This window comes from Aotus nancymaae, unplaced genomic scaffold (assembly GCF_030222135.1).
Source record: "Aotus nancymaae isolate 86718 unplaced genomic scaffold, 86718_ANA_hifiasm-v0.15.2.pri h1tg000003l, whole genome shotgun sequence".
Taxonomy (NCBI): domain Eukaryota; kingdom Metazoa; phylum Chordata; class Mammalia; order Primates; family Aotidae; genus Aotus; species Aotus nancymaae.
Genome location: NW_026988414.1, coordinates 24,911,059 through 24,937,967, shown reverse-complemented (window position 1 = coordinate 24,937,967; position 26,909 = coordinate 24,911,059). Strand labels below are relative to the sequence as shown.

The following is a 26,909-nucleotide window of genomic DNA, read 5'->3' as shown; positions in this document are numbered from 1 at the left end:
AGTGAACTAGTGTGATTTTGGGTGGTGTTGAAGAGCCTTGTTTTGTCATATTAATAGGGTTGGTTTTCTGGTTCCTTCTAATTTGGGTAGGGTCTGTCAGAGGGAAGGTCTATGGCTGAATACTGTTGTTCAGGTTCTTTTGTTCCATGGGGTGTTCCCTTGATGTAATACTCTCTCCCTTTTCCTGTGGGTGTGGCTTCCTGTGACCCAGCAAGTCTACCCGGCACCAGGTTGGTTGGGGTTTCTGCACAGAGTCATGTGAACTGTCTATGGGTCTCTCAGCCATGGATGCCAGCGCCTGTTCTGGTTGAGGTGGCAGAGGGTGCAGTGGACTCCATGAGGGTCCTTAGCTTTGGTGGTTTAATGCTGTATTTTTGTGCTGGTTGGCCTCCTGCCAGGAGGTGGCATTTTCCAGAAAGCATCAGCTGTAGTAATGTAGAGAGGGACCAGTGGTGGGCAGGGCCCTAGAACTCCCAAGACTATATGCCCTTTGTCTTCCACTACCAGGGTGGGTAGGGAAGGACCATCAGGTGAGGGTGGGGCGAGATGTGTCTGAGCTCAGACTCTCCTTGGGGAGGTCTTGCTGAGGCTGCAGTAGGGGATGAGGGTAAAGTTCTCAGGTCACTAGAGTTGTGTACCTAGGAGGATTATGGTTGCCTCTGCTGGGTCATGCAGGTTGTTAGGGAAGTGGGAGAATCCTGGCAATCACAAAGGGCTGGTCTCACTCCTACCGTGACCCCAGTAACAAGCCCGAGTCTGTTTCCAGGTGAAGGGTGAGATGGGCTTGAAAATTTCTGAGGCTATCCTCCTCTCAGCTGTGAGAAAAAGAGGTTTTAGTTCTTCTGTGCCTGTGAAGTCTTCAAATTGTTACAAAGTTCAGCTAGAGAGTTCCTTCTCTCTGTGGAGTTTTACCCCCTGCTCCTCTGGCCACCCTCCCGATGGATTCCTGTGGTGCCAGGAAGGAATGGGCTGCTTAGGGACCCAGTGAGATCCCAGAGCCTTTCTGCTGTTTCCTCTACCCCTGTATTTCACTCGGCTGTCTAACTTGACCCGGCTCCAGGCAAAGTCAGAAACTTCTGCAAACAGACCTTCACCTTCTCCAGCGGGTGGTTGTGTTTGGGAGAGGAGGCTCTCCCTTTCCTACTTCTGCAGTTGGGGCACTCACAGTATTTGTACGTCTCCCAGGTCCTGCAGGAGCAGTCTGCTTCCTTCAGGAGTGTCTGTGGGTCCTCTTAGGATTGCTGGTTTGTTCTTGCAGTAGATACGGAGCTAACATTCACAATTGGAGCCTCTGCACACTGCTCTGTCTGGAGCTGCAATCTAGTCCTGCCTCCTGTCTGCCATGATACCAGAAATCCCTGCTTTTCCTTTAAATGTATGGGTAGAGCAACTTGTTGATTGAGAATTGATGATATACAGATATAATTAATAAAAAATTATCTTTATAACCTTAAGGCTGGAGTTTCTAAAATCACTGAATATGGATTGTCTGAGGTTATTGACTTAGAAATAGTCATTCGAGAATCCCAGACAGGGTGGAAAAAAGAATGTCATTGTTAGAAGAGTCACCATTCTTAGTAATCTAAAATAAGAAAGTTTATTGATAACAAGTTTATTGATAACTAGTACTTTGTCAATCACTCCAGTTGTTTTACATTTGATGATTGTTTTAAAATGTTTAAAGTGTTGAAATCTGTTCACATCATTAAGTAGAGAATGAAAGTGTCATTCACTTGGGCCCCCATCTGGATAATTTACCTTATTTGTAAATTTTGAAAACGTTATCTCCTCTTTTCTAGTAGTTGTTTCTCTTACTTTGTTTTCTTTTACAAATGCATTGGCTAGCATTTCCACAACAATGCTAAGTACCAGTGATAATCCTCGTTTGGTTTTTGACTTTAATTTTTCTAATGTTTCATCATTAAGTATAACACTGAGTTTATCTTGAATTGCGTCAAGTGCTGTTCAGCCTCTGGTACCAATCAAATTATTATTTTGTTCTTTGACCGTTTTTTTTTTGTTTTGTTTTGTTTTTTGAGACAGTGTCGTTTTGTCACCAGGCGCCAGGCTGGAGTGCAGTGGCAAGATCTCGGCTCACTGCAGCCTCCTCCTCCTGGGTTCAAACGATTCTCCTGCCTCAGCCTCCCAAGTAGCTGGGACTACAGGTGTGTGCCACCACGCCCAGCTATTTTTTGTATTTTTAGTAGAGACAGGGTTTCACCATGTTGGCCAGGATGGTCTCGATCTCTTGACCTTGTGATCCGCCCACCTCAGCCTCCCAAAGTGTGTTTTTTGACCTTTTAATATAGTGGAGTGTTGATAAGTTTTCTTGTATTGAAACTGACTTTCCTTAGTCAACCCCAGTTGATTTGGGAGAGATATTCCTTTAATGAGCTCCTGGATTTTATTTAGAATTCTGCCTTAATATTTCTAAGTGACATTGCTCTGCTTTTCATTAGTAATTATTGTGTATTGCTGTGGACAATTACAGTATTGTGTATTGCTCTGTAATCTATGTCACATTGGCTTTGGAAATACATTGGTGGCAGTAACAGTCTTGTGCTTTAGATTTTAGACCATTTTAAAAAACATCTGATTTACTGATTCCTTAATGTCGCTTAAGGTGCTTTGGTGATTAGGTTGGCTATTTGACTTTTTCCTAGTCTTTCATTGATATGGTTTCTTCTTGGATTAATTTTGGTAATATATTTGTTTCTAGACCTATTACATTAGTTTTATGTATATTGCCATTAGTTTTACATGGTAATTTTAGAATTATAATACATTTTCCTTTACATTTTTGGATATTGTCTACTTCTTATACTTATTTTCTATATTTATATTTTGCCCTACTCCCTTTTTGTTCCTAATTAGGCTAGCTAATTGTTTTAATTTTATATAGCTTTATATTTTTTAAAAATAAAAATTACTAAGTGAATTATATTACTATTTAATATATTGCTTCCTGAGTTTGTTTTTATCATAATCAAATCTTTTCTTCTTCTGTCCTTCGGTTTCACCCTGTACTTGAGTTAGATGTTTGATTCATTTAGCATTGTTATTTCTTGATTTATACTTTTCATAGAGCTCTGAAGTTTCCTCTAAGTAGAACTTTTACCAGATTCCATATATGTAGCATTTTAAAAAGCCATAGTCTACTTGTGAGTATTATTTCTGGTTATCCCAGAAATTGCTTGGGAGAATGTTAAAAATTTTCTCAAATGTTTGGGATTTTCTTTTCTTTTCTTCTTCTTCTTTTTTTTAACCTACCTTTATTTCACCGTAAGTAAAAATTATATACTTTTTTTTAAAATTTGTAATTTATTGTCTCTTAATTTTGGCATTAAAGCTTCTATAAACCTCCATGGCTACTTGAAAACTTTTGTAGATGTCTCACAGATGCTTGAAATGAAAATATGTTTTCTATTTCCAGATACAGAATATGAAATGTATCTCTTAACTCAATTTTATGAATTATATGAATTATATCCTTAGTGGACTTTCTCCAGTTAATCTGTTAAGTGCTTATGCCTACTTCTTATATCTGTGGCCATCTTTCTTTCTTTATCTATCTGATGCTGCTGGAGAGCATAAATATTCATAATAAATCTTCATTGTGGATTGTACTTTTACATTATTACGTGTTCATCTTTATCATGTTAAAAGTTTTTGTATCTTGAATTTAACCATGGGTGATATTAATTATGACTTCTACTTTCTTTTGCTTGATATATGTTTAATGATATTAGACTTTCAGACTTTTTGCATCATTTTACAAAACATATACCATTTTTATGTGTGTCTTTTTTTTTTTTTTTTTTTTGAGACGGAGTTTCGCTCTTGATACCCAGGCTGGAGCGCAATGGCGCAATCTCGGCTCACCGCAATCTCCGCCTCCTGGGTTCAGGCAATTCTCCTGCCTCAGCCTCCTGAGTAGCTGGGATTACAGGCACGCGCCACCGTGCCCAGCTAATTTTTTGTATTAGTAGAGACGGGGTTTCACCATGTTGACCAGGATGGTCTCGATCTCTTGACCTCGTGATCCACCCGCCTCGGCCTCCCAAAGTGCTTATGTGTGTCTTTTATAGACACAATCCAATTAAAGGTTGTTTTCTAATTTACTCTGGGGATATTTTTCAGAGGAAGAATTACTCAATTACATTTATTGATATATCACATATGCCTAATTCTAATTAATTTTACACATTCTCTTTTATATTTCTGTGCAATTTTCTTTGTCCTCTTCTTTTTATTACATAATCTGCATTTTCTTTGAGTTCCTTCCTCTAGTAATTCAAGGCTATATAGTCTTTTTTATTTTTATTATTAATTAATGTTCTTACACTTTTATTTGGAAATTTGTTAACTTCAGAAATGAAACATTATGAGTATTTTTGTCCTGCTATGAAAGTTGAGAATATGTGTGTATATATACACATGTATGTATTTTATTTATTTATTTATTTATTTATTTTGAGACAGGGTCTCACTCTGTCATCCAGCCTGGAGTGCAATGGCACCATCTCGGCTTACTGCAACCTCTGCCTCCCAGGCTCAAGCAATTCTCCTGCCTCAGCCTCCCAAGCAGGTGGGATTACAGGCACACGCCACTATCACATGGCTAATTTTTGTAGTTTTGATAGTGGCAGGGTTTCACCTTACTGGCCAGGCTGGTCTTGAACTCCTGACCTCAAATTATCCACTTGCCTCTGACTCCCAAAGTTCTGGGATTACAGGCGAGAGCCACCACGCCCATTTATTTTTATCCTCTAAAGGTTTTTCACTTCCACCCGCATATTTTATTATCATTAAGGATTTTTTTCCAATTCTACATACTTTTATAGTTATTATTATGGAATGATTTATTGTTATTATAACTACTACATTTAAAGAATTATAATTTTATTTTGTAAGTTATTAATTAGTCCGTCGTAGTTCTAAATGTAAGTAGATTCAGTGCTCACAGCCTCTGCTTACCTTTAAATTTCCTGTTCTTGAGATTTTGATTTTGAACCTTCTCTTGGTTGTATTTTGAAGAAAAGTTACTTATGTGCTTCATTCTCTGACTATGCTGATTAGAAAATCTTTTTTTAAATTACTTTTATATAGTAAAAAAAAAAAAAAATTGTGAACTTAGTTGAGAATTGAATACTTGGGTGTTGTTCTCTCTTTCTTGAGCCTCTACAGACACAGCTTCACATTTTCTGCCAATCAAATGTTACTGTGAAAAAGTCAGAGGACACCTGACATTTTCTTTTATAACTGACTAATTTTAAAGATCTCAAGGTATATAGGATTTAATGTTCAGCCTTGAAATTCTGTAACTTTACCAAGATGCTTTAATTTTACTGATTCAGTCTTACTTTTTCTCGGAATATCAGATACTCTTTTATTTCAACTAAGTATTTTCTACCACAGATTTAAGCATATTTTGTTTTGCTTTGTTTTGTTTTGCTGTCTACTTCTAGAATACCTTTTATCTGTATGTTCGATCTGTTTTCAAACCTTCTTATCTGTCATCTTCTCCACTTGCTTTCATCTACTGGTCCTTTTCCTCTGCATTTTGTGCAGTTTTTTGAAGACTGTTTGCCACATCATCAACTTTGTTTTTGATTTGTGGATTTTACCTCTTATAAGTTTAATATATTTATTAGTTCTGCAATGATATTATTTTTGTCATCATTTTCTTTCTTCAACTGCCAGCCTCTCTTTCATGTTGTGCTGATGTCTTGTCATCTTGTCTTTGATCTCCTTTCATAGAATCTCTGCTAATTGTTGTATATAATTTTCTTCTGTGTCCTGTTCCTTCAAAATAGATTTTTTCATGGGTCTTTTCCATGCCATATTTTTCTGTCATCCTCCAATCCTCCACTTCTTGTCTTAGTTTTTGTTTTTTTTTTTGTTGTTGTTTTTAACTTATTTGTCTTCGGGGCATAACTAGCAGAACATTTTCTTGGCCCTCAAACAATGAGAGAAACATCTCTTTAAATCACCTTCTCAAGCCCTGCTTAATTCTGCTTTTAGAACCTGGGTTTGTGTCTTGCTGGCTTGACTTGCTTCTGTAGTCCTTCAGCAATTTAAAAGGGTTCTGGCTAGGTTCCTGGGCAGGATACCATTGAATTTTTCTCTCTGAACTTGATGATTCTAAGTTTTAAGTCTTGTTTTTGATTCAAGGGCCCTGAAAGTCTATTGGTTTGGTGTGGCCAAACTCTTTTTTTCTTTGTCTGTTTTTTTTTTTTAATTAGTTTTTTGAGATGGAATCTCGCTTTGTCACCCAGGCTGGAGGGCAGTGGCGTGATCTCAGTTCACTGCAACCTTCGCCTCCCGGGTTCAAGCGATTCTCATGCCTCAGCCTTTTGAGTAGCTGGGACTACAGGCGCCCGCCACCACACCTGGCTAATTTTTGTATTTTTATTAGAAGCGGGGTTTCGCCATGTTGGCCAGGCTTGTCTTGATCTCCTGACCTCAGGTGATTCACCTACCTGGGCCTCCCAAAGTGCTGGGATTACAGGTGTGAGGCACTGCACCCAACCTCCTTGTCTGTGTTTTGTCTCTCTTTTTCCCCAGCCAATCCTTTGTTAGCAGTTTGAGACCATGAGCTACCATTTTTTTTCTGGAAATTTCTTTGGTTAGCTTAAAGCATATCTCCTTCTTTTGAGGGATTTCCAGACACATCTGTGTCTTCAGATGTTGATTCTTAGCTGGGAATTTAGCCCTGAAATATAGCTTTAAGGCAGCAATCAAATGACCACTATAAGCTTGGAGGTATTTTCTAATAAGATTTTATTTAAACACGAAAGCTTCCTGTCATGGAAGAGTCTGGGATCCTGAGGATTTACCCAACTCTTAGTATTTTATGGGTAAAATAATCTGATCCTTTCCTTTGTGGATTGCCATGTCTTGCTTTAGAAATATCAACGACACCATGTCATGAACCTTTCTGAAGTTTTTAAGGGAGATGGGTATCGGCGTCAGCACTTGCAGTAGCCACAGTCTTCATTCTTTCAAGACCAGTAATTGGCTTTTATGAGTGTACTCATGTTAGTTTCTGATACTGGGTCTGCATCTTAGTATTTTCTCATTAATTGCTAAATAAGAAATTAAAGATTTGCGAACAGTAGTTGTTTCCTGTGCTCTTCAAGGACTACGTAGCTATTATTACATTTATCCAATCGGCAGCATTTTAAAGTAGGGCTCCAATGCAGTGGAGCAGGGAATGCTCACTGTTCTGGCTGGTGGTCTCAGGAACTGTTTCATACAGGAGGGAAAACCTGAGCTTGGTCTTAAAACTTGTGTGGGCCTCAGAGTCACCCTGAAAATATGTAAAAAAAAAGATTAGTGGACCTCAACACCAGAGTTTCTGATTCAAGTCTTGCGGGGAACCCGATAATTTGCATTTCTAACAAGTTCTTTGGTGATGTGATGCTGCTGGTCCAGGAACTAAACTTTGAGAACCACTGTCTTAAAGGGTGGGAATTAATTAGACCTTCCAAAAGCAGGTAAAAGTGTTCAACCTGGAGGAAAACCATGAACAAACATAGAGATCTCACCATCTTCCTGATTCCTAAGCTATTCTCTTCAGAACGATAACAGACTCTTGTAAGACACTCTTAAGGAAGATATTTTAAAAGTTAAAGATGATTCCCAGACTTTCTGATATATTTAGATTTTTTTATATCCAACAAGTGGATATAGATACCTTCTAGGAATGAAGTTAGATAAAGAAAGAAAGATAGGATAAAGATAAATTATTAGTGAAGAAAGAAAAATATTTCAAGTTGCAGTTGGTTTCAGAATGCAGTATATAATTTGGAGGGAAATCCAGTATCCACAATATTCTGGTATCATTGGTCTGAGTCACTTACTAGATTTACCACAAAGAGGCTGGCTTTTTTTCCCAGGCATTTGTAAGACTGACTACTCTTCTTTTCCATTTTACATGAACTGATCCTGCTATGTCCAGATCCTCCTAAGGCTCGTTCAGCTAGCCTATTCAGTGACTTTGTTGGCAGTGCACATTTTCCATAAGAAACAAGACGATGTTTCTCGTGGGGGAGATTTGGCAGCATAAAGCTACTACATAACCTTGTTTCGATTCCATGAGGTTGGATTCTAAAGATAATTCACTGTTATAGCTCTTGTTCTTCTGTGTATACCTTTGTCAGCAACTTTCAGTCTTCCAAACATGTTTCCAAAGTATAAACACACCACTTGCATGCCTAAGAAGTTCTTTGAATAGTCAAACTGCAAAAAATTGATTTTGTACCTTTTCAGTTACTCTCCTGGGTGTGAATTCAGGGTAGAGGAGACACTTGTGGTTATTCTGAAATCTGCCTCCCCGATGAAGAAAGACTCATTACTGAGAATATATGGGGCATGGACCTTAAGCGTGAATAGCTGTTGAACAACTGCCACGTATGGAGTGTCTTTACTTGCGAGTTCCTTTCTCAAATTATGGAATTCAAAAGATTTTTTTTTCTGGCCTCAGAAAATTCATGTGCCAGAAGAGTTGGGCGGGTTATTTTTCTTGAGACTTCAGTGTCACTCTCTGGAAAATGAAGATGTTGGACCGGGTTGGACTACATGATCTTTTAAGATCTCCTCTCCAGTGGACATGATGAACCTTTTAATGGTTAACTTTTAAAGTAGTTTCTTCTCTTTAACTTAAGGAAGGCACAAATAATATTGTTTCACTATTTTTCAGGGAGGTTAAGAAGAAAACACTCTGCTTCTACCTAATTTTGTTACACTCCCGCCACTGAAAATGTTTATACAGTTTTGAGCTATAGGACAGAATTGTTCCTCAGGCTTTCCAGGATGCTTTGCAAGCAAGAATAAAAACGGTTTTATGGAGGGAAGGCAACCAAATGGTCTCAAGTGTAGTCAGGTGATGACTCCAGGTGTCACATCAGTTCAGGGTAGCTTTGCAGTGTTATAAACACATAGGTAGAACAATGCAGCCAGAGGCAGCTTCTCCATGGATGATGAGGAAAAGGAGGATGGTCATTTACTTGAAACTCACGGACATGTGGAGACTTAGAATTGCTTGTGTCCCAGTAGTCTGCTAACCACTGCGATATAGCTTCATTAGCTTCATAAGCACTAGGTTTTGTTTAGTTTTGTTTTTCTGGTCATGGATGCTCTCTGGGATTCCTTAGGTTCTTCAACATTTAGTTCAATTTGGTCCCACTGGTTAATTTTCTCCTGGAAAGCAGGCATGCATACAGTTAGTATTCATAGCACAAATCTCATCAGAGCCTGACCTGTGCCGGGCCCTGGGGATGTAAGAATAAAAAAGAAAGCATTATTTGTCCTCTGAAGAGTGATTCATAGTAGCCTGGGGCCCTGTCACTTTGAAAGAAGATGATTTTACACATTGGAGAGAACATATGCATTGTTTTTCACAGAAATTTTAGTCAGAGGCCACATGCTTAGAGACTTACCTTTTTTTTTTCGAGACAGAGTCTTGCTCTGTTGCCCAGGCTGAAATGTGGAGTGCAGTGGCATGATCTTGGCCCACTGCAACCTCTGCCTCCCAGGCTCAAGCAATTATCTTGCCTCAGCCTCCTGAGTAGCTGGGATTACAGGCACCTGCCACCAAGCCTGGCTAATTTTTTTTTTTTTCTTCGTATTTTTAGTAAGAAATGGAGTTTCACCATGTTGGCCAGGCTTGTCTTAAACTCCTTTCCTCAAGTGATTCACCCGCTTTAGCCTCCCAAAGTGGTTGGATTACAGCAGTGAGCCACTGTGCCCAGCTGACTTGACCATTTTAATGACATTTGCCCTTTACAAAACCCACAGGGTTATCAACTGTGCAAGAGTGGGTGCAAGGGCCGTATCACTAAGAAAGACCAGTCACATGACTTCACCTTGGATTTTTTTTTTCTGAAAAGATTTTTGGTAAGATACAAAATTAGAAAAATAAAACTGAAAACTCATGATACCATATAGCATGAGGGCTGCTGAGATCATTTAGAACCACAGAATTATAAAATCTTGGACCTGAGAGAGAACTTGTTGATCCTCTAAGGGTCCAGAGACTCCCCAGCCAGGACCCCATAAAGAGCCTCTAAAGACAGATGGGTTATATGCAGAGAATGAAAATACCTGGAGATCATTTAGATGGAGTTTTCAGTCTCAGCAGTATTGACATTTGTGGCCAGATAATTCTTTGTCTTGGGGGCTGTCCTGTGCATTGTAGAATGCTTAGCAGCATCCCTGGCCTCTACCCACTAGATGTCAGGTATGATAACTAAAACTGCCTGCAGATACTACCAAATAGCCCCAGGTTGGGGGGAGTGGGGAATAAAATTACCCCTGGTTGGGACCACTGCTTTATGATAACGCAGGGTTAGTAGAGTAATCTAACACTCATAACCAGTCTTTTTTTTGGTTGGTTGGAATCCTGTCATTCAGAAGCTCTAGTTTGTTCACTGTTTCTTCCTTCATTCAACACATATTTCTGAATACCTGTTGAGTACACTGAGTGTTCCCAGGGTGGAAGATCCCAGTGTGAGAGAGACAGACATAGACTCCCTCTTAGGGTGCTTGTGTTCTGGTGGGAAGAAAGACCACAAACAAACAAGGGTCATGCTAATAGTGAAGGAAATAAAGTAGTGTATTGTGGTAGTGAGAAACTGTGTGGGTTGGTGTTGTGAGTAGGGGTTTCAATTTTGTAGGGGTTGTGAGTGGTAGCTAACTTTAGATAAGAGTTGTCAAGGAAAGCCCCATGGGGAATAGAATCTTTGAGCCTGGGACTTAATTTATAAGAAGGCAATCACATGAAGACTGGCATTTATATGTCTCTGAATAATAAAATGTAAGGGAATGAATTTAATCTGGAAAAAATCTTACAAAATATGAGAAGAAAATCTTGTAAAACAGGTCCTTTGTACAAAAAGGTTGAATATCATGATCTAATCTCTTCATTTAGCAAAATGATCAAAGTAAGGGCCTCAGAAGACTTGTTCTCAAGGTGAAGATGGCAGGCAGAGACATCATACCTACTGTCACTTTTTGGTTTTAGTGACCTGAGAACAAATTCCTTAATTGGCTGGCTAGGCATTTCTGTATGCCTTTTTTTTTTTTAAACAGCTCAACAATGAATATGCTAAAAAACCTAACTTTGTTGGGCAAAAATGGGATTTATCATTTGGATTTATGGAATGTGAAGCTTGGCTACTTAACCTGAGCACTGTAGTGTTTTCACCTGGTAATAAAGTCTACTGTTGTGTTGGTGGACAAATGTCTGAGCTTTCTGCTTGGTTCTTGGGATACAGGAATTTTCAGGAATAAACTTACTTGCTGAAAGTAGATTGGGGATTGCAAGAGAAAAGAAATTTCTTGGCTTTCATTAAAAAAAAATTCTAATTTTGGGATATCTTCCAGTCCCATATAGAAATACATATGATGTTTTTCCTGCTATAAGATTGCATTAATTTGTTGAAGCAAGGGTAGGAAAACTAATGGATCTGAATGGGCCAGTTGGTTAGTTTGATAAGAGAGAAGGACAGCCTTCTAATTGCTTCTGCTACAGGCAGAAGCCAAGAGGAAGAAAAAAATCACAGTCTCCTCGGGTAGGAGGACTTGAAAGCCTTTGTGGTCTACATAGGCCCAGGCACTGTTTGCCTTTTCAGAAAGCAGGCTGTTTAGGACTTTATCTTCACGGGGTAGTTATATTAGAAACCATGGTTTGGAGAAAGACACAGACAGACAGATCCAGGTGCCAGACTTAGGTAATCAGTTTTGTCTGCTGTAAGAAAATAGACTGGAAGGGTTATTACATCAGGGCCTGCCACTGATGGAGGCCGGCTCAGAATCATTCTCATCTAAAGGAAGTGAATTGTCTGAATATTTTGAGAAAATGATGAGCACACAAAAGTGAGTAAGTCTCAGAGAGATTAGATTGAGATTTTCCCCAGATAAAAGAAGTTATTTCAGCAAAACTTCCTCACACCCTCCACAAGTCAATGACCATACATCATTTTTTTTTCTTTGCATAGTAATAGAAAACAAGGTAAGTTGTTAAAAATGGTTTCTGGATTCATTCACTCAGTCTGTAGAATTGAGACTTGATATGTTTGGCTGAATCTTATAAGCCAGGAACACTCTGGGCCATGAAGACACCCCAAGGCTCAAGGTCAGTCAGGCTGACCAGCCCCCAGGGAAAGTTCTCAATCCATGTCTTGATCTTTCATGATACGGAAGATGACTTTTCCTGCAGCTTCTGCTTACTCTGCGTCTTAATCGGTTCTGTAATGAAGACCCAGCAGCGTATCTGCAACTTCCCTTTAATTTTACAATTTTTATAATGAGAGTTCTTGTGTGAAAAGTGTCTGTAGAAACCCAGCCAGCATTCTGAAGAGTCGATAAAGGAGCATCGTGATTTTCTGTCTCTGCTGTTTGGGCGAGGTTAAGCTCTGGAGGAGAGAAATCAGTTATCTCTTGTTCTAAGTACAAGGGCAAGAACGGCTGCAGAGTTTCCAAGGAACTTCCTGGTGAACCCATGACATTTCAGAGAATTCCTCTAGACTTATTATTTCTCACTTACTCATTCTTGGGACAACAAGAATGGTTCCCATCATTTGAAAGGACATGATGAGCTGGAATCTCATTTATCATGGTTGCATGTTGAGAATTTCAGTGAGGGGGAGGCATCTTCATTTTGTTTTGTTTTGTTTCTAAGCCACATCTCAAGAAAATTGTCGAGCCGCTTCTCAGAATTAGAATTATCCAGCACAAGTTCCCCTTTACAGACAATGAAGTCTGAAAGCTACTGAGATATCACCCTGCTTCCTCCCTTTCTTTTCTTGTCCCTTCTCTCCTTTTATCTCCTTATTCAAATCACATGCTTCCTTTTCTAAGGACAGGAGAGCTGGCAGACTGCCTATTGGCCTGTTGGCCTCAATTAGCCTTATATCATTGCAAAGGAATGCATGAATTCTCCAGAAGGTATGTAGTATCTCTTTCTGTATGAGACAGTCACTACCTGCTTTCATAACAGGTCACTCAGTCGGAATCACTTCTTATTTACATATCCAACATTTTTAGCCCCTTGGATTACCTCCCTAGATGCTCATTTCATTTTAATGATGATCCCAAAGGTATCTATTAAGAAATAGTACTCCAATGTACTCTGTAGCACTTGAAAACTTTATGCAGGAGAACAAACCTAAAATAAAAAGTAACCTGAAGGCTAGCATCCTTGGCCAGTAGGTGACTGGGTTATTAATCTGCAGATTGCCTGCTTCAGACTTTGTGCTTATGTACAAGGTCCCACAGATGGACCAGGCCAACTGTATACAACAGAGGCCACATGCATTGGCGGGACTTGGTCTCATGGTATTTCCCTGCTACTATTTAAATTCAATCTCATATTGGGGGTTACATATGTGATTGCAAATTAATCCTTTCTCTTCTGAAAATTTGGTTTTGAAGAACAGCTGTGTCTCCCTTCTGAATTCCTTAATTATTTATCCTCCCTGATATGTTAAACCTTTCATTAGTATGGTGAATTGCCAAGAGTACACAGAACTGCTTAGATCATGTAGCAAACAGTATAAAACATTTGATAGGACATTTGAAGACCACATGGTGAGCCAGAATCTATAGTAGTACCAATTGCTATGGGATTGTTGGAGGTAGTTTGTTGTTGGAAGTTGCTTGTTGGTTTACTTTGCTGGTTTATTTTTTTACACTTCATGGAACGAGTACCTATGTCATTTGTATTTATTCAGAAAAGAACTGATTCTGCCCCAGCTCTTGTTAAATTAGGAGGGCATATGCCCATATATGAATTCAAGTTAAATCAAGTAAGTTAATTACATACATATGTATGTAATTAATTATATATATATAATTATATATATTTATTTATTTATTTGGACATTCTATATTTGCATTTGTAGTTTTGGTTCCATAACTACTGTTCCTGAAAGAGATTTCACCTCAACTTTTCATTTTATTACTCTGTGGAAAGATGCTTTAAATGATTATTAAATTATTAGAACTTCCACTTCAGCCATAACAAGAGTAAATGATTAGTGGTGACATAGAACTCCCTTTGTTGCTAAGAATAGCAACCCAACATTCACAAATTTACTAGTGCCTTTTTTCAAAAAATCATTTTCCATCTTAAGGTCCTGGGGCTTGCAATTAAAAATATTAACCTCTCAATACACATCACAACTCTTTGACCTCAGCATATCAACAGTTTCTGATCTGCAAATACATTTTTTGCAGTGATCTTTAGGTTCTTGATTTTTCTGTTTTTCTAGCTGAACTATTCCAGAATTTATGTACTTTATTACCTGTCCTTGGATAATTGGTTTTCCATTCATAAGAAAGGAAACTAACAAAAGTTCAAACAACAGGTGCTAATGAGAACCTTTTATTAGCATTATGATTGAGGAGAACTGGGGAGTTTAGTGTCTTATAAATGAAAGTAGGTTTCTGGAGTGGACAGAGGAAAAGCACCTTATGGTGTTTCTGGTTCTATTTCTCAAAGGCTTTGAAGGTTATAATTAGTTGCTACTGAATCACATGGCTGTAGTACTTCACAGCTTTATTTCTGGGCTGCAGTCCTTCAGTCAGAGAACAGGTTAGATCCAGGCAAGGCCTATGCCTTTTAATTTGGTCACTTCCTGAAGATAGCTGGGATTTTTACTTGAGGACCACATTTATGCTCCTGGGCCCTCAAACTAAAGAGCAGTGTTTGCCAAGCTGACCTGGACCAAGTGATGGTGGCGGGCCTGTAAGAATGCTATACAGCGTCAACGCCTCCATGCTCCAGTTACATCTGAGCAGTAAGTTGGAAGGATGGACGATGAAGCTGTGGTTGGTCTCCTTCCTACTTCACAGGAGGGAAAACTGAGGCATAATGGATCCCCGGAATTCTGAGCACAGAAAGTAGGTGGCAGGTGGTATAAATTAAAATTGGTGTTCTTAAGATTGAAAATGAGCAGCCTTTGTCCATAATTTATTGTTATCCATTTCTGTATGTATGTTTGAAATCTCTGGCATCCTCTCTGAATATTCTTTATATCTTCCAGAGTTTGTCAAACATGAACAATTGGATTTTGAGTCTCCCGTCAAAATCTAACATTTTGAAATCCTCAAATTATAAATGCAAACTGAACAAACCAGCAACCAATAAGTGGTACTAAAGGCAGCGCATAATTAGGATGGTCTGGGGTTTCATGTTAGGAGAGCCAGTCACATTAGGTGCTAGTTATTTTAGAATGAACCTGTGTTCACCTTGCAGGCATCATGATGGGGAGTGTTTAAAGTCTAGGCATTTGAAGCCTATGTGACCTTCAAGGGCCTGGAGATACATCTGGGGTAAGAGACAGAGGTGCTTGTTCGATTTGTTGATTCATCTCATGACCTTTTGCAATAGGCTGTTTTTAGTTAGTTCAGAAACTTCCTCTTCTACTTTTGATTTTGCTGATTTTGGTAAGAAAAAAAGTATATTGCTGATTTCATAATCATGGTATTATTAAATGAAGTAAGTAGATATGAGATCAAAGCTTTTAGTTTAAAATCATAATATTATAGCAGATCAGTGACTAGGTTAGCCTCTTAGGGTTGCTGCTCTTCGGGACTGATGAAGCAGTCAAATATGCAGAGGTTATTTCTCACCTTTTTTTCTCAGTTTTGCTTTCTTAGAGGATTACCATCTGCTGGGAAAACATACTGTGGTTGATGAATGGGTCATCCTCATGTCCAGTGTTTTTGTGTCTGTCCTTCCCTACTCCCTTCTCCACTTGATCTCATTTTTTGCACATGTGCCCATGCACCGTCTCATAAACACATCAAGTTTCTATCTCTGTGATTGGGCCATGCCAGCAATTTCTGTTTGCTTCTTCTGTCAGCATCTTCAGGAGAAATGTGTACACAAAGGCAAGATGGCTTTCAAAATAGGCTACATCCTCCTTTCTGTACTTGGTACAGACATGAAATTGAAGGCCATTCGCTCTATCTTATGCTGGTTCTCTCAGCGGCCTGGAGATTAACCTCTTCTAAGGCTCTGAGCTATTTTTGAGTCAGAGACTGCAACAACATGAAAGCTAGAACCCATTAGGAAATCACTTTCATCATCTCTTCTTTTTCCAAATCAGTGGCTCTTTTTCTGATCTCATAACCCTTTAATCTCCTTTGTAGCAGAACAAGGAGATTGTTAGTTTGTGTTTGTGTCCAGTGAAGTTAGCATCCTTGATAATAGCTTCAGAAGGCATGGAGAAATATTAGATATTAGAGAACTGCATAGAGAGGTGAATTTCATCTCTAGGTGGATGACTTAATGCCGAAGGTGCCCTGCTTGCCTTCTGCAGAACCGTAACTTTTGTTGATGTTGTGCAAATCAGGCTCAAACTTTCCAAAAGACACACAGCAGAAAGCCTTTTGTTGCATTATTTCTAAAGGCTTGAAGTTTTGAAGGGAAGAGATTTTGTTTTCCTCTCTGCTACACAATGGAGCTTTCAGAGAACCTCCTTTAAAAGGAATAGCTACAGCCTTTGTGTTGAAGGGTGTGTCTGTTGGCAGGGTCTGCTGATGCAGACAGACTGGCTGGTGATTAACAAAGGTCATTAGACTTTGGAATCTGGCAAGCAGAGTCGGATGGTATGTCTTCTGTGTATGGAAGGACGACTCCCAAGAAGCCAAGGCATTCTGGAGGTCCCCCCACTGCACCCCTAAATCCTGGTGTAGAACAAGATCTGGCCCAGGGTCATCCTGCTCTGACCAGAGCTCTGCTGGGACTAACGAACCAGCATATCAATCATGGAATAAAAGAACCTTTGGAGATCTTGGTGAATGACATTTGAGGAGGAGAAAGGTGCTGCTTTTCAGAGAGAAATGAAAACAGTTAATTCTTTGTTGGGAAGAGAAGAGCATAGGAGGAGCCCAGCCTGCTCTTCTAGCATTCATTTCTGGTTGTTAGCCTAGCAGAATCCAGGAGAAGCCATGTTGTGCACGGAGGAGAAGCTCTGAGCTAAAATGGCTGCCCCTAAAGCTCAGAGGACTAGGGCAGCTTACTGAGTCTTAGAGCTTCAGTGACGCAGGAGCTCATATCTCTTGAAAGTGTGATAAACACATTCAGCAGAGCTGTGGCTTGTTTGGCTGAGATGAAAGGACTAAGCTTGGGGGATGGGTAGTGCACACTGGATGATCTGCTTTTTTCTGTGAAGTGTTCTAAATGCAGGAGTTGTCTGCACCATGGAAAAATTTGTTTTCAGGTCTAATGGACTGTGCGAAAGGAGAAGTGGGGTGGGGCCTCAGTGACTGCTGTAATTTGATCCAGAGCTGATAGCAACCTCTTCCACACAATTTGGGTTGGTGCTTAGACATAAAAGCTTGTGTATCTGGAATATTGAGACTTAGCTGAAAAGAGTCTGGTGCACAGTTCAATGTTTATTGAAAAAGGATAAATTGCTGGGTGAAAGAAGAGGAGGTAAATATCTGCGGCTCACTCTGCAAGCTCAGTCTGTCCAGAACTGGACTTGCCAGAAGTTATTTTAGCAGGCGATCAGGAGGAACATTCTTTGATAGAAAATCCTTGTGCGATGACTTCTTTCACTACATTGACATATTATTACTGGACTTTTTTCTTCCTACAGAAATAGTTTATCTTTTACAGTAAAAGTATAGAGTATTACATCATAAAATACGTTGGCTACAGCATTAGTTCTTGGACATCTGGTTCTAGAATACAGTGACTCAGTAGAGTTTGTGATGATCTTAATTAATGAAGTAACTTACTCATTAAGATAGTAACAGTGTATCTCAACTTAGAATATACATTAAGATAGGAAGGACTCCACCTTTCTAATGTATGTTTGACTTCTTGATGGTGGGACTCTCCATTCAGTTAGTGTGAAGCTTTCTATATATTTCATTCATACAGTAAATAGCAGAATGAAGGTAGCTGGGCAAGTTTTGATTTATTCCACAGGAGGTTCACAGCTTTTTGCATCCAGGTATATACTTCATGTTTGTAAAGGAAAGAAGTGGAAAAAGAAAAAGTCATGACTTAGAAGCCCCTCTTCAAAAATGCAAGTTTCTGTTGTCTTAATTCAAATTGAGGTACCAAGGTGCAACTTTTAAACAGAAACTGGATTGTCATCCAAAGTTGGTGGTTTGAAAACCTCATGAGAAATATTTTATGACCTAATTAGATTGAAGAAGCTGTTAGGTTATAATTGGTAGGTCGTAAAAGATCAAATAGTCATTTAGCTCATGGAAAAAAAAAACCCACAACTAAACTATTTGGAGAAGGAAGGAAAGAGAGGTACACCCCAACATCAGCAAAGTTATTAAAATAAGAAAAGCTACAGTAAGAACACTCTATCTCCACTAACAAGATTAAATGCTACACCCTTTGGTGATAAAATACCAAGGTAATAATATTAAATAAACAGCTAATGAAGGTTGAAATTTTCCTTTTCTTCTGTGTGGACATCCTCTTTATTTTTGAGATAGTTCCAGTTTAAAAAGAAAATGAGTCCAAAGCAGAACCAAAGCCAACATTAAGTTACCAAGAAATTTGGATTCAGTGGAGAAACTCAGAAACTTCTAAAACTTTTGAAGTATTAAGCGTTTCCTTGACAAATGGCATTGGAAGATATATCAAGCAAGAAAATGTTTATCTGGTTTTTTTCCTTCTTTGAAGTTATGAAGTCAAGGACACCATCTCCATTATATCTGATTGCCTGTCTTTAGCCAGTGTTCCAACTGGTAAAGTCCAGTAAGAGAAATCTACTGATACTGGAATGTTTTCCCATTAATGGATACATAGCCCCATCAGCTCGAGTTATGTGATTAGTGCATTCCTTAAGATGTGTCGTTCTGACTTCTGCCACAGGTTCCTAATGTGAGAGGGTAGACCCAGATCATGGAGGTGCTTCAGTGTGATGGCTGTGATTTCAGAGCCCCGTCTTATGAAGATCTCAAGGCACACATTCAGGATGTCCACACGGCATTTCTGCAGCCAACTGATGTTGCTGAGGACAATGCGAATGAGCCACGATCCGGGTCCATGAATGCCAGTAATCAAACAGAGGTGGAGTTTTCTTCTATAAAGGATGAATTTGCCATTGCAGAAGATTTATCAGGTAAAGCTATACTAAACTCAGCATGTCTGATGTATTTTAATTGCTTTTGTTTCCTTTTAGCCTATGGCCATGGTTCTTAATAGTTTCTTGTGTTTTGCTAGCCATTTTTGTGATTTGGGCATCATGTATCTCTTCTTGAGTATTTTAGGTGGTTATCCTTTCAAAAGCTTCCTTATATATCCTACCTTTTAATTTTGAGAACAGGGTAATAGCTTGGAAAGTTCTAGAAAAAGTATTAAAATTTATGAAACTTGTATTTTTATAGCTGTGTGGCTTATTTATGGAGATGAGGAGGATACCTAAAGCTGTGCATTGCATCTTTATCCATGAGAAGGTGCAATACATGTAGGTTTATTGATGCTTCACAAATACTCTTCAGGGCCTCATCTTGAGACTTCAGGCCTTTTGCGTGTGATGTTTAGTAATGAAGAGTAATTGGATGGTACTGATTTGCATGATTGAATGTCTTAATTCTCTTTTGCTTTGTTTAAACCTCTCACTTTCCTTATGCTTTTCCTTTAGGTCAAAATGTAACTGCATTGGGGACCGGAAGTTACTATAGCCACAGTCCAGGATATTATGGTCAGCATATTGCCGCTAATCCCAAACCAACAAACAAGTTTTTTCAATGCAAGTTCTGTGTACGCTACTTCAGGTCAAAAAACCTCCTCATAGAACACACTAGAAAGGTCCATGGAGCTCAAGCTGAAGGGAGTTCGGCAGGACCCCCTGTCCCAGGATCCTTAAATTATAACATCATGATGCACGAGGGTTTTGGAAAGGTCTTCTCTTGCCAGTTTTGCACATACAAGTCACCAAGAAGGGCAAGAATAATTAAGCATCAGAAGATGTATCACAAAAACAATTTGAAGGAGACCACTGCTGCCCCACCTGCTCCTGCTCCAATGCCAGACCCTGTGGTTCCGCCTGTATCCCTGCAGGACCCCTGCAAGGAACTGCCAGCAGAAGTTGTGGAGCGCAGCATCTTAGAGTCTATGGTCAAGCCTTTGACCAAATCTCGAGGCAACTTTTGTTGTGAGTGGTGCAGCTACCAGACCCCCCGCCGAGAACGTTGGTGTGACCACATGATGAAGAAACACCGCAGTATGGTCAAGATCCTTTCCAGTCTCAGACAGCAACAAGAAGGGACTAATCTACCTGATGTGCCGAACAAGAATTCCCCTAGCCCCACTTCCAACTCCACCTATCTGACTATGAATGCTGCAAGCCGGGAGATACCCAATACTACCGTCTCCAACTTCAGGGGCTCCATAGGCAACTCCATCATGAGACCTAATTCTTCTTCAGCTTCCAAGTTTTCGCCCATGTCTTACCCTCAGATGAAGCCGAAGTCACCTCACAATTCTGGTTTAGTTAATTTGGCAGAGAGATCCCGTTATGGAATGACTGACATGACCAATTCTGCTGACCTGGAAACTAACAGCATGCTAAATGACTCTAGTTCTGATGAAGAGTTAAATGAAATAGACAGTGAGAATGGTTTAAATGCTATGGATCACCAGACATCAGGCCTGTCTGCAGAGCAGCTGATGGGCTCAGATGGCAACAAATTATTGGAGACCAAGGGGATTCCATTTAGAAGATTCATGAATAGGTTCCAGTGCCCCTTTTGTCCTTTCCTCACCATGCATCGACGTAGCATCTCCCGTCACATAGAAAACATCCACTTATCTGGAAAGACAGCTGTCTACAAATGTGACGAATGTCCGTTTACTTGCAAGAGCTCATTGAAACTTGGGGCTCACAAACAGTGTCACACGGGTACATCAGATTGGGATGCTGTGAATTCCCAGAGTGAAAGCATTTCTTCCTCACTGAATGAAGGTATGGTGTCTTACGAGTGCTCAAGCATCAATGGTAGAAAGTCAGGAGTCATGTTGGATCCCTTGCAGCAACAACAGCCACCACAACCACCACCACCACCGCCACCACCACCACCATCACAGCCACAACCACTGCAGCAGCCACAGCCACCACAGCTGCAGCCACCACATCAGGTGCCACCCCCGCCACAAACACAGCCACCACCAACGCAGCAGCCACAGCCACCCACACAAGCCGCACCTCTGCACCCTTACAAATGCACCATGTGTAATTACTCCACCACGACTCTGAAAGGGCTAAGAGTCCATCAGCAGCATAAACATTCATTCTGTGACAACTTGCCAAAATTCGAGGGGCAGCCCTCGAGCCTACCATTGGAAAATGAGACAGACAGCCACCTCTCTTCCAGCAACACTGTGAAGAAAAGTCAGACCTCAATTCTTGGGTTGTCCTCCAAGAACAATTTTGTAGCTAAGGCCTCTAGGAAGCTTGCCAATGACTTTCCTCTAGATTTGTCGCCCGTGAAGAAGAGAACCAGGATTGATGAGATAGCAAGCAACCTTCAGAGCAAAATTAACCAAACCAAACAGCAGGAAGATGCAGTGATCAATGTTGAGGATGATGAAGAGGAAGAGGAAGACAACGAAGTGGAGATAGAGGTTGAGTTGGACAGGGAGGAAGAGCCGACAGAACCCATCATAGAGGTTCCCACTTCCTTTTCTGCCCAACAGATATGGGCAAGAGATACCAGTGAGTCCCAGAAGGAACCCAACTTCAGAAGCATCACCCACGATTACAACGCAACCAATGGGGCTGAGATTGAGCTCACCCTTTCTGAAGATGAAGAGGATTATTACGGCTCCTCAACAAACATGAAAGATCACCAAGTTTCCAATACTGCTCTGCTGAATACCCAAACTCCCATCTATGGGACCGAGCACAATAATGAAAACACAGACTTTGGTGACTCTGGAAGGCTTTACTATTGTAAACACTGTGACTTTAACAACAAATCTGCCCGGAGTGTTAGCACCCACTACCAACGAATGCATCCATACATTAAATTCAGCTTTAGGTACATCTTGGACCCCAATGATCACAGTGCAGTGTACAGGTGCCTGGAATGCTACATCGATTACACCAACTTTGAAGATCTCCAGCAGCATTATGGCGAACACCACCCAGAAGCCATGAATGTACTCAACTTTGATCACTCAGACCTGATCTACCGGTGTCGGTTTTGTTCATACACGAGCCCAAATGTTAGAAGCCTGATGCCACATTACCAAAGAATGCATCCCACGGTGAAGATCAACAACGCGATGATATTTTCCAGCTATGTCGTGGAGCAGCAGGAAGGGCTGAATACAGAATCCCAGACCCTGAGGGAGATTCTGAATTCAGCTCCCAAGAACATGGCGACTTCCACGCCCGTGGCTCGTGGTGGTGGTTTGCCAGCTACGTTCAACAAAAACACTCCTTCCAAGACCTTTAGTCCTGAATGTGAAAATCAGAAGGACCCTTTGGTCAACACTGTTGTTGTTTATGATTGTGATGTTTGTTCGTTTGCAAGCCCCAACATGCATTCTGTCTTGGTTCATTATCAGAAGAAACACCCCGAAGAAAAGGCTTCCTACTTTAGGATCCAGAAAACTATGCGAATGGTGTCTGTGGACAGGGGCTCTGCCCTTTCTCAATTATCATTTGAGGTGGGTGCTCCAATGTCTCCCAAAATGTCCAACATGGGTTCCCCACCCCCCCCACAACCCCCGCCACCAGACCTCAGTACTGAGCTTTACTACTGCAAACACTGTTCCTACAGCAATCGGTCAGTTGTGGGAGTGCTTGTCCACTACCAGAAAAGACACCCAGAAATAAAGGTTACTGCCAAATATATCAGACAGGCTCCTCCCACAGCTGCAATGATGAGAGGGGTTGAAGGGCCCCAAGGCTCCCCCCGGCCACCCGCCCCCATGCAACAGCTGAACCGAAGCAGCTCTGAGAGAGATGGCCCTCCTGTGGAGAATGAGATGTTCTTTTGCCAGCACTGTGATTATGGGAACCGGACGGTCAAAGGGGTACTCATTCATTATCAGAAGAAGCACCGAGACTTCAAGGCCAACGCAGATGTGATCCGGCAGCATACGGCCACCATCCGAAGCCTCTGTGACCGAAACCAGAAGAAGCCTGCCAGCTGTGTGCTTGTCTCCCCCTCTAACCTGGAGCGGGACAAAACGAAACTCCGAGCACTCAAATGTAGGCAGTGCTCATATACCTCCCCCTACTTCTATGCACTGAGGAAGCATATCAAGAAAGACCACCCTGCCCTGAAAGCCACAGTCACATCCATCATGCGATGGGCATTTCTAGATGGCTTGATAGAAGCTGGCTACCACTGCGAGTGGTGCATCTACTCCCATATGGAGCCCAGTGGTTTGCTCCTACATTACCAACGGAGGCATCCAGAACACTATGTTGATTACACCTACATGGCTACTAAACTCTGGGCTGGGCCAGACCCATCCCCTCCCTCTCTTGCAATGCCAGCCGAAGCCAAAACCTACAGATGCAGGGACTGTGTTTTTGAAGCTGTCTCCATCTGGGACATCACCAATCACTACCAAGCATTCCACCCCTGGGCCATGAATGGTGATGAGTCAGTGCTGCTGGACATCATCAAGGAGAAAGATGCTGTAGAGAAGCCCATTCTTTCATCCGAAGAGTTGGCAGGTCCTGTGAATTGTGAAAACAGTATACCCACCCCTCTCCCAGAGCAGGAAGCTGAATGTCCAGAGGATGCAAGACTTTCCCCAGAGAAAAGCCTGCAGCTAGCTTCAGCCAACCCCGCCATATCTTCCACCCCATACCAGTGCACGGTATGCCAATCTGAGTATAACAACTTGCACGGTCTTCTCACCCACTATGGGAAGAAGCACCCTGGCATGAAAGTGAAGGCTGCTGACTTTGCCCAGGACATTGACATCAACCCAGGTGCCGTCTACAAATGCAGGCATTGCCCATACATCAATACCCGCATCCATGGCGTCCTGACCCACTACCAGAAGCGACACCCGTCCATCAAGGTGACTGCTGAGGACTTTGTACACGACGTAGAGCAGTCTGCTGACATATCCCAGAATGACGTGGAGGAGACGAGCAGGATCTTCAAGCAAGGGTATGGTGCCTACCGGTGCAAACTGTGTCCGTACACACACGGCACTTTGGAGAAACTCAAAATCCACTACGAGAAGTATCACAATCAGCCTGAATTTGATGTCTTTTCCCAGTCGCCTCCGAAGCTGCCAGTTCCCCTCGAGCCCGAGATGACCACTGAAGTGAGCCCCTCCCAAGTCTCCATCACTGAGGAGGAGGTGGGAGAGGAGCCCGTGTCCACTTCTCACTTCTCTACCTCCCACCTGGTCTCCCACACTGTGTTCCGGTGCCAGCTCTGCAAGTACTTCTGCTCCACGAGGAAGGGGATTGCCAGGCACTACCGCATCAAGCACAATAATGTCCGAGCCCAGCCAGAAGGCAAGAACAACCTCTTCAAGTGCGCCCTGTGTGCCTACACCAACCCCATCCGCAAAGGTCTGGCAGCCCACTACCAGAAGCGCCACGACATCGATGCGTATTACACCCACTGCCTGGCAGCCTCCAGGACCATCAGTGACAAGCCCAACAAGGTCATCATCCCATCTCCACCCAAGGACGACTCCCCTCAGCTGAGCGAGGAACTTCGGCGGGCAGTGGAGAAGAAAAAGTGCTCCCTGTGTTCTTTCCAGTCGTTCAGCAAGAAGGGCATCGTGTCCCATTACATGAAGCGCCACCCAGGGGTGTTCCCAAAGAAGCAGCATGCCAGCAAGTTGGGGGGCTACTTCACGGCCGTCTATGCAGATGAGCATGAGAAGCCCACGCTGATGGAAGAAGAGGAGAGAGGCAGCTTTGAGAAAGCCGAGGTAGAGGGTGAAGCTCAGGAAATCGAGTGGCTTCCTTTCCGTTGCATCAAATGCTTCAAGCTGTCCTTTAGCACTGCAGAGCTGCTGTGCATGCATTACACTGACCACCACAGTCGGGACCTAAAGAGGGACTTCATCATTCTGGGCAACGGCCCCCGCTTGCAGAACTCCGCCTACCAGTGTAAGCACTGTGATAGCAAACTGCAAAGCACAGCCGAGCTGACCTCACACTTGAACATTCACAATGAGGAATTCCAGAAGCGTGCCAAACGTCAGGAGAGGAGGAAACAGCTTTTGAGCAAGCAGAAATATGCAGATGGTGCTTTTGCAGATTTCAAACAAGAGAGGGTAAGGATATGTTTTGATTTCCCTTCCCCCAGGAGGCCTCTCATCACTGGTGCCCACATGCACTTCTTCGTTGCCAGCCAAACTGCTGCAGGCTTCCTAGTGACTTAGCTTGCCAGAGAGCTCAATAAGTCAATTAAACATTTCGAGCTTGATTATCTCCCATTCTGTGCTCACCCCTCTCCTTGGTCCCAATCCCCTCCCTCCTTCCCTTTGACTCCTCCCATGGCTCCCCAGGGGAGGTTTGGGGTGGTTTCTATGTATGTCTTTCTGCCAAGTAGCTTTATCTGAAGCCTAGTTTTACAACAACGCTCGCTCTTTCCTAAGGCAGTGTGGGCTGTCTCTTGGTACCATTAGCACTTCTCAGCCATGTCTTGGTCTTCAGTGTTTGCTACATGAACCTAACGTCTCCAGGAGTAGATTTTATTTTATCAAGAAGTTCATTAATGGCACAGCTATGCAACGTTGCACCTGCCTAGTTGAAACTGGCTTGAAAACCAGATAACTTAGTGGCGGTGACGATGAGCTTCTGCACAGAAATCTTCTCTACTCACAAGCCGTAATGCATTTGTTCCAAAGACTTTGCATAGTAGGCAGTGTGCCATGGTGCTGACAAATATGTTATATAAAAATACTCGCCTATATCTCCCTTGGTTTTTAACCTGCTAATCTGCTTTAAAATAAAACATGTTGGTAAACTGCAAGAATAAATTCCGACGATTGAGGGAGGGCTCGGAGTACTGATGGCTACCACTGTATTTTACCAGCCTTTTGGTCACTTAGAAGAGGTGCCAAAGATCAAGGAGAGGAAAGTGGTGGGCTACAAATGTAAATTCTGTGTGGAAGTGCACCCAACGCTCCGAGCCATCTGCAATCACCTCCGAAAGCACGTCCAGTATGGCAATGTCCCAGCTGTGTCAGCTGCTGTGAAGGTGAGAACTGGAAGGTCTGGATGAGCATTCTTGTGTGTGAGCGATTCGAGTTACTTATTAACTGCATTGCCCAAAGCAGCTCAGGAAAGAGCATCTCAGAATGCGAGCATTCCTGAATTATGCTTGGATTGGTTTGGCTTGTTTTGATTTCTTTGCAGGTTGGACCTTCCTCATCTTTCTGTACAGGGGAAGGTCGAGTTTCGATCTGGTTTCCTTCCACGCGGATAGTTTGGTGGCAACAGAAGGTCCAAGATTCTCGGTCTAGGAGGCTTCGGGTCGTCCTTCTATTCTGCGTTTAGTGCCATTAGGTCTTCGTTCTTCCAAGTTGCCTGAGCTCTTAAGAGGAATCAAGTGGGTTCTGTTCCCATCATCTTCTGCTCCTCCCACCTCCTGACTTCTTACTGTTCTCATCTGGCTGAGGATGCAGAGAGCCTAGGAGAATCTTTGTCTTCTTATCCTGGGTCCTCCGGGAACTGCAAGAGACATTAAATCTAAAACTAAAAGCATTTAGTCACAATTTACCCCGAAAGCCCTTTGACCTGGTTTGTCTCCTCCAGCCCCTCTCCCATATGATACTGACAAGTGTCTTCCCTTTTCCCCCTGACTTTTATTAGGCCACCTGTTTTGAACATCATAATCCTAATAGCCACCACGTCAATAGCCAAGCCACCATCCCTGTCTTCCAGGTTATTGCTAAGCCCTATTATTTATTAAAACAGAAG

At 41.8% G+C, this 26,909-nt stretch overlaps 1 protein-coding gene across 8 annotated transcripts in view; it reads left to right on the top strand.

Moving 5' to 3' along the window:
* Positions 1 to 26,909, top strand: part of ZNF462 (zinc finger protein 462) — a 153,177-nt gene that overhangs the window by 42,446 nt on the left and 83,822 nt on the right. For 6 of the 8 annotated variants that reach the window (XM_064379270.1, XM_064379265.1, XM_064379236.1 and 3 more), the window contains exons 2-4: positions 18,860 to 19,109; positions 19,632 to 25,258; positions 26,023 to 26,187. In XM_064379270.1, the coding sequence (XP_064235340.1) occupies positions 18,890 to 19,109; positions 19,632 to 25,258; positions 26,023 to 26,187 (6,012 nt within the window). In that variant the 5' untranslated portion in view covers positions 18,860 to 18,889. Of the gene's footprint in view, positions 1 to 14,614; positions 14,908 to 18,859; positions 19,110 to 19,631; positions 25,259 to 26,022; positions 26,188 to 26,909 lie in introns of those variants that run through there. The other 2 variants (XM_064379261.1, XM_064379273.1) reach the window with 2 other exon arrangements.